Source organism: Haemaphysalis longicornis, unplaced genomic scaffold (genome assembly GCF_048455015.1).
Source record: "Haemaphysalis longicornis isolate Haplotype H1 unplaced genomic scaffold, Haemaphysalis longicornis Haplotype H1 scaffold_1, whole genome shotgun sequence".
NCBI lineage: Eukaryota > Metazoa > Arthropoda > Arachnida > Ixodida > Ixodidae > Haemaphysalis > Haemaphysalis longicornis.
This window is the reverse complement of record NW_027526203.1, coordinates 347,994,488-348,007,978: the sequence shown is the minus strand read 5'-3', so window position 1 is coordinate 348,007,978 and position 13,491 is coordinate 347,994,488. Positions and strand designations below refer to the sequence as shown.

The 13,491-nt window shown below is 42.5% G+C and overlaps 1 protein-coding gene across 1 annotated transcript in view; it reads left to right on the top strand.

The window, feature by feature from the left end:
- Window positions 1–13,491, top strand: part of Bchs (WD repeat and FYVE domain containing 3 bchs) — a 109,339-nt gene that overhangs the window by 74,311 nt on the left and 21,537 nt on the right. The window contains exons 51-60 of the mRNA XM_077685557.1: window positions 731–791; window positions 904–1,073; window positions 2,623–2,677; window positions 4,682–4,801; window positions 4,900–5,017; window positions 5,141–5,247; window positions 6,540–6,693; window positions 6,807–6,898; window positions 8,665–8,877; window positions 9,121–9,271. Of these exons, the coding sequence (XP_077541683.1) occupies window positions 731–791; window positions 904–1,073; window positions 2,623–2,677; window positions 4,682–4,801; window positions 4,900–5,017; window positions 5,141–5,247; window positions 6,540–6,693; window positions 6,807–6,898; window positions 8,665–8,877; window positions 9,121–9,271 (1,241 nt within the window). The remainder of the gene's footprint in view (window positions 1–730; window positions 792–903; window positions 1,074–2,622; window positions 2,678–4,681; window positions 4,802–4,899; window positions 5,018–5,140; window positions 5,248–6,539; window positions 6,694–6,806; window positions 6,899–8,664; window positions 8,878–9,120; window positions 9,272–13,491) is intronic.

The following is a 13,491-nucleotide window of genomic DNA, read 5'->3' as shown; positions in this document are numbered from 1 at the left end:
GCCAATCGGCCAGTGCGTGTAAGACAACTCGAAAGCGGCAGACCGCTGTGCGGCTAAAACAAGCATAGTGCGTGCAGTACCAACAATAGTATGCATCGGTACATCGGTACATCTATCGGTATCGGTACATTTCGTAACTTCCACTGTTTACCCCACCATTCTTACTGCTGTAAAAAGAATGCATCCTAAATTTAAGCGCAAATAGCTCGTTCGGCAAGCTTATAAGCTCTACCTAATTTGCGTTTGCTTTTGCCAGCCTCTGCCAATCGCAGAGCTGGCTGGTATGACATCATTGGTTCTGTGGCGGGAAGTGAGCTAGTGGGTCGCATGGCAGCTTATTTGAGCGAAGTGTTTGTTAAAAGTGGTGTCAGTATTGTGGTGTTTAGCGGAGGCAAGGTTGCGACCATGGGAAACTTGAGCTCCGCTAAACACCACAAGTATGATTCTAATGAGGCGATCTTTCGAATGAACCAAACTTGTCTTTTGTCTTCATGGCCCCTTTAAGGGAGGCATACAAGACCTGTGTTCCAGTTTGTGTGTCCCAATCTTACGTTGATATATATTGGCAAAATGACCAAAACAAAGCAGTAATAATGAAAGCACCAAATAACCTGCATGGTGGACAACTATAGAGTAGTCCACTGCAGCTGTTGTCATGCATGCCACTCAGGAAAGCCATCACATTTTATCACAAAGAAATAACATGCTGCTCTCAATCATTTCATTCCAGGTGCAGCAAATTTTCTTATGATGACATACGTGAAGTCCACAAGCGACGCTATCTGCTGCAGGTAAAGCCATACGCATTTATACTATGTAGTAGTGAAAACATGCGCATTTCTCAGTGTGCCACCGCTGTGCTTTTCACAAATCATAATTGGCTCGTTCCTTTTTTTCTTTTAGCCCATTGCCCTGGAAGTATTCTCAGCTGATGGGCGAAACTACCTGCTGGTCTTTCCACGCAAAGTCCGCAACAAGGTCTACACTCGGTTCTTGTCAGCAGCCACTGCAATAACTGATAGTGCCCAGGAGTCTCTGGCAGGACAGCGCAGAGGTGCCAACGTGGAGTCGGGGTGGGTGTTCTTTAACTGCGAGGGGGGTGCCTGCTTTTTTCTTCACCACATTCTCAGGCCATGGAGCAATGCACAGGGCAGCATGGGTTGGGTGCAAGTGCCTAGAGCAGTGTACAGTATCGACAACTTGAGATATTTCATAATACTTTTACTTATATTTAAAAGTGGGAACATTCCCAGGGGAACTTTTCATGTAAATTGTGCATTTCGTATTTTAAATTATAGATTGCATCAAACTGTTTTATTACTCCTTCTGAGTTTGATATATCTGGGTTCAACCATGTTGAAGACACAAAATTCTTTAAAAATAGGCCCTGCAGCACGTACTCGTAATGTATTAAAAGTCTTTGTCCCAGTAATCTCTTCCTGCAAGAATTATGGAAATCCATTTACTATCACCGAAGCTGCGCGCGATGAGCAATCGTGCATAATCGTTCCCTCTCAATCTCAACTCGACCGTGGACTACGCGACGAAAGCTGCACGCTCTCTCCGGGCTCGTGGCGTTTTCTTTGGCAGCCTTTGACATACGATAGGCCGGGGAGTTTTCTCTTTTTTTCCGCAACGAGCAGGCACGGCTGCCTGCTCGCAAGCGTGTGCTTAGGCTGGTAGGGCGTTTTTGAAGCAATAAATGTTTGTTGTCGAGTGGTCTGGTTGAAGGGGAAGTATTGAGTTCGTCACTGAAACTCGACGCGCACTCAAAACACAAAAGAAACGCCAAAACCGTTCATACAGGTTCAGGCATAGAAGAGGTTGGTGCACAGTGCCGACGATGGCAAAAGTTGACCAACAACAGCCAATAGGACAGCAACCGCTGAAATGGTGTAATTACAGCAGTGCCAGTGGTGCATAATGAGAGAATTGAAGAGAGCGCAATTGGTTTTTTCCGCGTCTTTCACAGCGATTTGCGTGCTTACCACTTCACGTGCACATGTGATATTTGGCTCAGTTATTCCTGGCAGTGTAATCTAAACCTTGTGCAGGTTTAGTTGCACTGCTCAGCGTATGTTGCACGGTCCCTTTAAGTACTAGGAAAAATTTTTATTTGTTACTTATGCAACTTTAAAAGGCAGCTTTTAGAAAGGCTAGCCTCATATCTTGGCCTGCAATCTAATGTGCCGCCATAAAAACCTTGTGTGTAGCATGCATATTACTCTGTAATGATAAGCACAAAATTGGTGAGTAGAATGACTGATTTACTGGCAGGTTGACGTGTGGTTCATGGTGGAGAATTGCGCTTTCCTGTGTCTGACAGTGGTTCTATCATGGCAGAAAATTGTTTACCAAACTGTTCAACCACCTTAACAACCCCCTCCCTCCCTCCCTCATCTCTCCCTCCCTCCCTCCCTCCCTCCCTCACTCATCTCTCTCTCTCTCCCTCATCTCTCTCTCTCTCTCCCCTCCCCCTCCTTTTATGTTTTGACCTTTAATGCTTGGCAGGTATGCACTTCACATGGATCCTTGTTGTTGTTTTTTTTTTTTGCAACTTTTATAAATAACAACTATGTAGTTGTGCTATAGTTCAATAATACTGCTCTCCTGCGTCCTTAGGGCAAGCTTGCTAAGCAACCTTATTGGAGAGACATCGGTAACGCAACGATGGCTGGTGAGTGAAATCTCATAAATACTATACAATGTGCTGCTTTGCCGTTACCAACATCCCCTCCAGCATTGCATAGTGACCAAGACCCGCTCTGTTTCATGTTGCAACAGCTGTATTTCTGATTGAGGTAAAACGGAGGTTTTGTTTCAGAAAGGCTTTATCCTTCGAATTTTAAGGGGTGTAGAAGAGAATGTAGATAAAAAAAAACTCATCACATCATGGGTTCGAGGTCCCTCTCTCCCCCCCCCCCCCTGACATCTTCCGCCACGAGACACAGGGAACGAGTTTCGATAGATTACAGGCGCGTGCGAGAAAGAGACAGATAAAGAGTGCATGCATTTGCAAAGCATGCATCTGTCCCCTCTAGAGTTTGGTACTTTTATGCCCTCTAGCTTGGCCATGGGTGGATGGGTTGCGGCAGAAGTGTGGTACTGGCATTTTTCATTCATGTCCACTCGCATGTCTCTTCTTCAGTTTATCTGGCAAAGGAGAGGTTAGGATAGTGAAAAACTCCAAAAGCAATCGGAAACAAGCGGCTTGAAGCCGTGTCAGATTCCACACATCTATGACACGGTGTTGTTAATCGTACCGTTCGGACATCACTGCACCATTTTTCAAGTTGTCAGAGGAAGTTAACCATTCCTCTTGTTGACTGAGTGAAGCATAAAAGCTCTTTTGCTGCTTTAACTATGACGACTTCATCCTGGCAGCAGCTTCCGTCTTTGATAGAGAAGTAAGCATGACTCGTGTGCATTGTGAGCGGCTCAATCAGTGTACGCCGCCTGGCCTGACTGCTTGTGCCAGTAGGGAGGGCATGCCAATGGCAAGGGTTTCAATGTGTTCGGAGCAGCCAGGCTTTTTTCTCCCAAGGCTTCTCACAGACAGGTTTAGGCTTGCCATCACATCCTCTTTATTGGGTGGCTGCTTGCACTAGCGGTGCAAATGAAGATTCATAGCACAATTTTTACCCACTTTACCAAGTACCGATTTTTCGCCAGGATTTCCATTCTGACCAGCAGCAATGGGGCTACACCCAGAGCTACCTATGTTGCTTCACGACTTCAGTCGGCGCAATGTCGCCACTGGCCACGCTGTGGAAATAGTGTTTATGGCTGCATTAGTGTGCCTTCTGTGTGCACTGCATTTTCTCAACCAAGAAAATTCATGCAGAAGTTATTACAGTTTGCAGATATAAGAAATCCATTCAGCGTGATACTCAGGTTCATTATAAGTGAGCTTGACCGTACTAGCAGTTTGGTTTCTTTATTTGTTTTATGCCATAGGAAATTTTTTTGCTCTGGCTTTTAGATGCTTTCTTCTATTTTTGTTGTTTTATTTTATTTTATTTTTTGTACCAGTTACTGACTTTTCCTATGAAATTTTAAGTTTTAGTTTCTATGAGTGATCACTAAATATTTTCTTCAATTCAAATCTGTTCAATCAAAACCATTATTTGCCTAATATTCGCTTTTAAAGCAAAAATCGTTGCATTAAAACCACCTCTGATTCCCTACATCTGTTTCGTTTGTACCTTATTGTAACTTATTCCAAAATCTTGTTTTGCGCCGACATAATTCTACCATAACCAGGTATATCCGTACACTGTAACCATTCACGTGATTTTGCATACATTCAAATTGTACGCTCATTTTGCATAACTGATAACCATTCACTCTGATTTTGCAGACATACGATTTCAGAGCCTGCAATTTACAAAAAGAAAGAAAGCAAGAGCGTTGGCAAAACCCAAAATGGCACATCTTTCTGGTTATACACTACAACCTTGTTAATGCCGGCTCAAAGGGGAAAAATTGTGCAAATTGAATGGAGTTCAAATTAGTAAATGAACAATTAATGCGAAGAGTTTCCAGGAACCATATGGGCAGTTTGAGTAAATCTGAAGCTCAAATTAATGAATTGTACTCTATTACTGTTGCTTATCTTTGACAGAATGTTCCCTGTTTTTTGAGTCCAGTGCTCTAAGGACTTTCCAATGCTATTTTACAGAGAGGCGAGATCAGCAACTTCCAGTACCTGATGCATTTGAACACATTGGCAGGCAGGTCGTACAACGACCTGATGCAATACCCAGTCTTCCCATGGGTTCTTGCTGACTACGACTCAGAGGCAAGAAGAAGAGGCTCTTCCCCAGCACCTCACTGCATGCTTGTCTCACAAGAAGCTCGCACTAACAAAGTTCTTTCATTGTTGTGCATGTTTTCCAGGAGCTAGATCTGAATGATGGAGCAACTTTCCGCGACTTTAGCAAGCCAATGGGCGCTCAGACATGTGATCGTCTGGATCAGTTCAAGAAACGTTACCGAGAATGGGATGACCCTCATGGTCAGGCTGTGTTTATTATTTGCTGGGGTGTCTCCCATATACCCTTCTTTCTGGCAACATTTTTGCGTAGGAGACTAATTTTTGTCTTCCTGGATCCATCGTGTTTTTCTTCCTTTTCCCTAGGAGAGACACCTCCGTACCATTACGGTACTTTCTATTCATCTGCTATGATTGTGGCCTCCTACCTGGTTCGGATGGAACCCTTCACTCAACACTTTCTAAGACTACAGGTGAGAAATGTTCTCTACTGTTGGAACTTGTTTCTGAATTTCTGAACAAGGAGAATGCCCGCCGTGCAGTGCAGTTCAGCAGTGTGCTACTGATGAAGAATGGGGTTTAATAGGTAATTCGGTGTCACTTCAATTGAACCATATGGGGATCAAATGTTTTATGGCTGAAATAATATTTAGCGCAACGAAAGACACAGACGGTGAAAAGGACGAGACGGGCACTATGGCTGTGTGGCACAAAAACTACACGTTAGCATTTTTTGTGATGCTTTATTATTTTTTTTTTTCACAACAAAACTTTGGCACTGCAATCTCTGTTGGCTTTGGTTCCATTTAAATCTTTGTCGTTTATATGAGTTGTTGTTTGGCATGTTGTTTATTGTCTTCAAATTAAGTGGCCCTTGCTGAGTGCATAATTTCAATAAAAACAGTTGTTACTGAATTTGAAATGTTCAGTGTGCTGAAATAAGTGCTTGAAGCCATTCATTACCTGTGATCGATATAATAGGCACCATAATGAAAAGACTAAATCCCAAATTTAAACCTGCCTATTGAGTGTTCATTGCTTACTGTTTCTGTAAAATGAATTTTCCTGATTCACCTTACCTTGCACCTATCCGCGTGCCCTATCTAATCATAAACTACTATATATTAAAATATGTCTGGAAAAGTTTTGTTGTTGTTCTCCTTGCCTGTAAATGTCTTCATTCTTCACTCAGTAAGTTTTGTGCAGCTTTTGTGGAGAATGTTCTTTGTTGGGCTGCAGCATTCTCTACTTTGCATCTCAAAGCATTATAACAGCTAGCCAAAATGAAGGACAAATAAACGTGCCCATTAAGTAGCTCTGAAATGGAAATTTCGTGGGTTGAAAGCCACAGCAACTCAAAGTTTTATTGTATTTGATCGTTTAAAGGTGCCATGCACTTTCAAACTGCAGAATCCAGTTTTTTCTCCCCCCTATGCTTAAACCTTTTTTTTATAAAGCACTAATAGACCTGCCCGTTCTGATAGTAGATTTTAATTAGGTGCTATCTAGCATTGAACATTATAGTAGAGATTTCTTGTAAGTGTTGGGTATTAAGACATTACAGACATTATGCTCCAGACATTATCCTACAGACATTACGCCTGAAACTTCTTCTGGAGCATTAGGTTTTGTTTGAATTGCTTTTGTTAAACCATACCGTAATTCAGTAAGCAATATCCAAATTTTCATATTCTGCAAGTGTACATGTTTTTAGTGTGTCCCATTATGTGTGGCTCAAGCTTCTTCCTTTTTGTGTGTTTTCCAGGGAGGTCACTTTGACTTGGCAGACCGCATGTTTCACAGCGTGAAGGATGCCTGGCTTTCTGCTTCTAAGCACAACATGGCTGATGTCAAGGAGCTCATTCCTGAGTTCTTCTATTTGCCCGAGTTCCTTCTGAACAGCAATCGTTTTGACCTAGGTGCAGTAGCAGCTTCTTTTTCTCTATCTTTCCTTCACTTAAATCTTTCACGCTGTTGCACACTGTACTGACATCACCTGTGTGCTGTTCTTTGTTTTCTTGATGTTCCATAGGCTGCAAGCAGAACGGTGTGCAGCTTGACAATGTTGTGCTTCCACCGTGGGCTAAGGGAGACCCTCGAGAGTTCATACGAGTGCACCGAATGGTATGTGCAGGACACGCGTTTGCCGTTCAGCGGAGCTGCTTACACAAGCCTATTCTCCCCCAAATGCCGTATAGTCATCTCGGTAGATTAATCTACATTCAATCTACAGTCACAGCCGTAATGCTTATGAAGTGGATGGATGCAGGGTTTCGTTCCAAAATGCTATTCCATTTACTTAATGGACAGTTTAAAACTAGATGTGTGAGGATATTCAGAACTTATATAGTTCCCATATAGCATTTTCAATTGCATTTGATTGCCACACTCTTTTACCATTCCTGGTATACTGCTCTTTTTTGGTTGATTTGATTGATTGATTGATTGATTGATTGTTGGGTTTAGCACGCCGACACTACACAGGCAATGGGGCGCGCCGTAGTGGAGGGCTCCGAATTAATTTTGGTTACCTGGGGATCTTTAGTGTGTGCCGAAGTCTATTCTCTTCTTTTTTGAATATTTGAAGGTTACAGATTTACAGAATAAAAATTGGCTTTGCCACAAGTGGCGATATATTATGAACTTCACAGCATGACGCATGTTTTTTGAGAGGGAGGTAGGGGTGGCCTTCTCACATAATGGCGCAGCTAAGCAAAAAAAATGGGGGGTTACTGCCTATTATTCTACTACCATATTATCCCTGTAGAAGTCCTCACTGATTCTTATTATCTATTGTTATGCAAGAATGCATTCATAACACCTGAAATTTCACCCAGTGCACATTGACTGAGAATTTCTCGCAGTAATATCGTCCCAAAATTTGCGTCAGCTACAAGTATTGTTGAGATTCTACTGTAGTTTTATTTACAATAATAATAATAATAATAATAACATATGTTTATTGCAATATACAAGGTACATTTGTGGGCCTGCCGAAGCCACAGAAGATCTTGCAACACAGTTAAAGACACACGATGCAGATTTTCGAACCTTTCTTTTTAGTATAAAATTTGCATCCACAATTTTGTATACCAGTTTCTTGCCCAGGGATGATTTGCAGTTGCTAGTGTGGCAGTGGTCAATCAACACCTTCCTGGCTTGTTATTTTATGGACAGGTTGTGCTCTGTGGCCTTGTTGTCGAAGTATCACCCCAATTGACTGACGTAAATTTTCCCACATGTAACAAAATTCATGATACCTATAGCTCGTATGTGGTGCATAAAGTAGGGCATTTGCAGCGGCTGGCCTCCACTGTGACCAGTTGGGATCTCGCGTGAGACTCTAGAATGAAGTCCACCATTCTATTTTCTAACTAGGGGTGCACCTCGTGATGTTCATGAAATGATTTCTTCCAAGGGTGACACAGTGACAACTTTGACTTCTAGTTCCACCAGTATCAACTACTTTTCTCGAACATGCTAAAGTGGCACTGGTCCACAATTCTTCGCTTTGGTGGACTTTTATCACTTACATCTTGGTCGCAGCAGTGAACTTGTCCAGATTCCAGTACTCATCCCAGTACAAAACACAAAACAAGAAGTGAATTCACAAGCTAATGTTTAGAATGAATGAAAAAGAACACGGGAATCAATGTGCAGAAGATAGCCCTGCTGTGCAGGTGCGAGCATTAGCAGTAGTGGGAGCTTGCACCCTCATGGCTGCTGGGCTAACATTGACACTCTACTGATGACCACTAATAAAAGATGTGGAGTGACTTTGCGCGCTTTTTTATAGGGAAAAACTCGGCCTGTATTTGAATTCATGCAGTACCAAAGCACTTGGTTGTGATCGAATTACAACGGGTAACAACTCTGCCTGGCCGGTGCAGGCGCTGGAAAGCGACTACGTGAGCGGTCACCTGCACGAGTGGATCGACCTCATCTTTGGCCACAAGCAGCAGGGCCAGCCAGCCGTGGAGGCCGTCAACGTCTTCCATCACCTTTTCTACGAGGGCAATGTTGACATCTACAGCATCGATGACCCGCTCAAGAAGAACGCCACCATTGGCTTCATCAACAACTTTGGCCAGATCCCCAAGCAGGTGAGCTGCAGTAAAGAAGGGGCTCATTCCTAGGGAAAGAAGGGAAAAGGAGCACTGATGAGGGAGCAGTAAATGCTATGTGCATACGTCGCTTAACATTGTTGCTTAGGGTGGAGAAACATTAGCATGAATCGAAACAACTTCATTGCCTTTGGTGTACCTAATGCAGGGAATATTTTTGGAAAAACTGACTGTACTCTGTCTCTGCTGTACATGCATGTTTTTGGTCGTTGTGCTACACAGCTCTTCAAGAAGCCACATCCTTGCAAGAAGCTCACCAACAGGACAAGTGTGGTGGATCCAGGACCAATAATGCCAGGTCTGAGCTACTGCCAGGACAAGTTGTTCTTTCACAATTTGGACAACCTCAAGCCATCACTGCACCCACTCAAAGGTAAGCATGCTAAGCTGTTTCTGAGCTTGTCGTGATCCAGGCTTGCTGCATGTTATGGAGCAATGCCCGTTGCGTTAGAACTTTCATACTTCATTGCAGGTTTCACTCGTCATCAGAAATTAAACGGTACCTACGTTTTGTGTATTGTCATTAAGTGGGCAGTACGTCTTGCTGCATCAGCAGTATTTTAATATGAAACCTTCAGCTTGGAGATGTGAGTTCATCAAAGGGAACACAGTTGGACTTTTTTTTGTCAGTGCCAGCTGTTTTTCCCAAATTTTGCCTGCTGCAACATTTGTGGGGACCTATTTTGCACATGTGGTGGTCGTGCAGTTGGTAGGGGATGCCATTTCAGCCAGTAGCACTATCACAGGTGGTTGCTAGGTCTCATGGGGCCCACATATGGCACACCTAATTTCTGCGTGATGCGTGGATGCCACAAGGCAGCCCCTCATTGGTCCCCCCTTTCATGGCGGAATTTTCATCGAGTGAAGTTCATATGTGCACATCGAGTGGAGTGCAGGAATGTGCAGAAATACCTGTTGGTCACAGGGGCAATAGAGACCACCCTACAGCCACGGTAGTAAAATTACCGAGTGTGTGCATGATTTGTGCATGACTTACAGTCTCAAGGAGCATTCCGTTTCTACTGAGAGAAACTTTCATACGTTTGTACATATACAGTTAAACCAGTTTTACGAAACTCGATTTTATGAATTTCCATAAATAACGAACAAATTAGGATTCCCCCACAGCTGCCCGTAGGCTTAACTCTTTCGGGACCGCTCCATAGGCCATCGATCCCATATGATCGATGGTTTCACGAGCCTGCAGAATACAAATTTTCGCTCGATGGAACACCTAGCGACATCTGGGAGATAGTTTGAAAACTGGAGTTTTCTTTTTTGTGAAGTTTCTTTTTTTTATCGCCAGGCGGCAACGTATCAGATTTTTTATTCTGACGGGCAGTGGTTTGAAATGTAAACAAACATTGCGTCATACTCGCGCGAGCGCGATAAGAAATCCGCCTCGTCTCGTCTCGCATATCTTCGCCTTCTAATGTAGATTTTAACGATGAGAGAGGCAGTGAAGAGTCGGAATGTGGCTTTAGAGATCGGATTTCAGCTCGAGTGAGGATTCGGGTGTCGATCAGCCTGGAACAATCAAATCGCGCTCAAAGGTGGGTGTTGGTTTCGGTTTCAATTGGCTCTGGAGTAAATATGTGCGCTCAAAATATGTTCTGGCTGGTTTATATTTGTTCGCTAGGGTGTTAACTACCTATGGTGTTGATCTCCTGCCACCAGTGCAGAAACGGATGAAGTTTTCGCCGAAACGAGAGCCCGGCGTGTACCTGGGCGACGACGTAGCCATGGCCTTAGTGCCAAAGAGATCACACACAAAACAAAAAACCAGTTACACCTAGCCGCATCAAACTTTTGCGATGAAGCAACAAAGCATTGTGTTAGATTTTGTATATCCTGAAATTATTTTAATATTTTTTAATATTTTTATATTTACACTTTTTTCCATCTTTTTCTGTAGTTTTTTTACGAAGTTCTTACTTTCAGATTTTTTTATTGTTCTATGGTCAGTGTTGAAGTAAAACTTGGTATTGTATGTCAAAGAACATATAATTAGCTGCATTTTGGTATATGCTAAGGCAGGATGGTGCGTTTGCTTTATGTAATAAAAAATTTGTACCGCGACATCCCTTTTTCGTCACCTTTTCCGGCGGTCCCGAAAGAGTTAATGCTTCCTCAATTTTACAATGTTCCGATTCAATAAAATAGGTCATTTGTGAGGTGGGGTAATTTCGCTAAATCAAGGTTCCACTGAATTATGTGCATCTCTTTGGCAATTAAACACCATTGTTGCCGAAGTGTTGGAGCCTCTCTATTATGCTGGGCTCATCCAACTGGGCTCATTCTCTCTTATCAAAGAGAGGGTACCATGTGTGTGAAAAAAATCAGCTGACAGTGACACTAGCTGGTGCATTGCCTGCATAGTGTTGAAGGCCTGATGGAGACTCTTGGCAGTTATTCAGTCAGAGCTGAGATGCGGCCAAGTACGGAAGCTTATTCTAGTTCATGATCCATGTCTTCAGAGCCTGCAGTGCAAAACAGGAACAAAGCAAGGACACGACACAGCACTGCAGTGTTTCTGTACTCCATTTCAGAATATGAAAAAATTACAGAGCGAAGGCGCAGTGCAGTACTGTGTTCACTCACCACCCTGTTCCTGTCATTTTGCATTCTCTGAAACAGAGGTGAAACTATCAGCTTGCACAAAGCAAAACAATGGTTGTGGCAATCATTGTTTTGAGGCACTCATCAGACCGCTGTCAGCATGGAAAGGGACGAACTACCATTTGAATTTTCGGGGTCTGGGTACTTGTCAAGAGTGATTAACTTGGCACGACATCATGAGGGGCCGTCTGGAGACACTAGTGGGCAGGTGTCTTGTACTATATAGTTTTACCAGATTTATGTATAGTTCTACTTGCTTATGTCTTCCTTTCGAAGCAAAATCAGATTGATTGTTCTATTTTGTGCATTTTAATTCATGCCTCGAGTTTTTGGATTGAGTCTCACATGACAATTTATAACCTTTGAATAATTTGAAGTACGCGTTCGTTCTAATATAAGTGCAACTAGTTGTAACATATTGATAACTTAGTAAACAACCGGGATTTATACACAAAGCTGTTATAAAATCATTTTATTTCTAACAATTCAGAAACAGTCACAATCAAGACTTCACATTACCCATTTTTATCGGTTTAGGTGTACCCTGCGTGTTATGCTAAATGCCGCATTTGTTCTCTCCTACTCGGTTTAAGGGGGCAGACTGGTCATAGAGCTATTTTTTTTTTGTTTACTAACCAATTTTAATGAAACTGCACAGCATTATGGAGTTTTTGTGCTGATTTCAAATCTGCAGTTAGATTTTGCAATTTGATTATTTTTTGAGCTAGTTAATGAATAATTGTCATTATTTTGGGTCACAATTACAAAATAACCACTTCATACAGAATGGTGACTCCCCTGTGGCCAGGCAGACAAATGACTAAAAAATACAACGTTGCAAAAATTTTTGATTTAGCTATTTTTGGTCATTTTACAACACACTGAACTTCACTCCTCCCGCACTCTGCCAGAAATGGCTCAGTGGTGCCAGTTGAACACAATAATAATTTTCCAGAGCCTCCATTCAAAAAATTTGTTTTGAACATTGTATTCTCCACACATTTAGATATCAACAGCAAAAAAAATTACAGTTGTACCTGCTCTGGGTGCCGAGATATCCGAGGGCGAAATGCTAGCTTAGCATTGCTAGAAAAGTGCCGTTACACAATCAAATTCTGCGCAAACTGAGCTAGAGAGTGCACTTTAAAATGCTGTTTGCTATAAAATATGGTGCCTTATGATGAGGAAATTTGCAGACTGATAGAAAAATGGCCGTGGATGGATACCGCAAAGCCATTTTCCAGAAAACGATTTTTTGACTGTTTTTTGGCCCCAAAGACCCGTCTGCCCCCTTAACTGAGGCTCTCACAGGAATAAATGCAGTTGTTTGAGACCTCATTCAGAGATGGATTCAAGCGTTGTCTGTAAAGGCTTTATTTTGTGAAGCCATTTTGTTTTACCAGCTACAGCACTACATGCATCGTATTGATCAGCTACACGAGATGAAATGACAAAAACTCGATAAGCAGATATAAATACCTAGTTAAAAGTGTATCACAATGACTTCACTTCTTCATCTGCTCAATATAATCACTATAAACGAGCTCGGCTGTAATTGCCATTCCATGGCAGCGCTGTAACAGGCCATTGCACATGGTATTAACAGCATTCTTTTTGTTGCCTTAATTTAAAGGGGCCATGCAAACAAAATACAAGTTTTGTTTTATTCGAAAGATTTGGTGTTTTATAATGCCCCAGTGCTTGTCCGGCAGCAAACGGTGCTTTAGTCACTGAGAAATTAACCAATTTAAGTTAAAATTTTCATTCTCCTGCCAAATCGTGTGTTTCGTGACGTCTGCGATTACTTAACCAGGACGGGTCTTCAAGCGAACGTTGGTGCGCTGCTTAGTCTGCTGCAGACTGTGGAACGCCTTGTTTACTGTCAGCCCTCTTGGGTGGCGCCACCACACTGCTCAGGACCCCTGTCTGCCTTTGCTTTGTTTCTGACCGTATTTGCACCTGGCTTGATTTTGT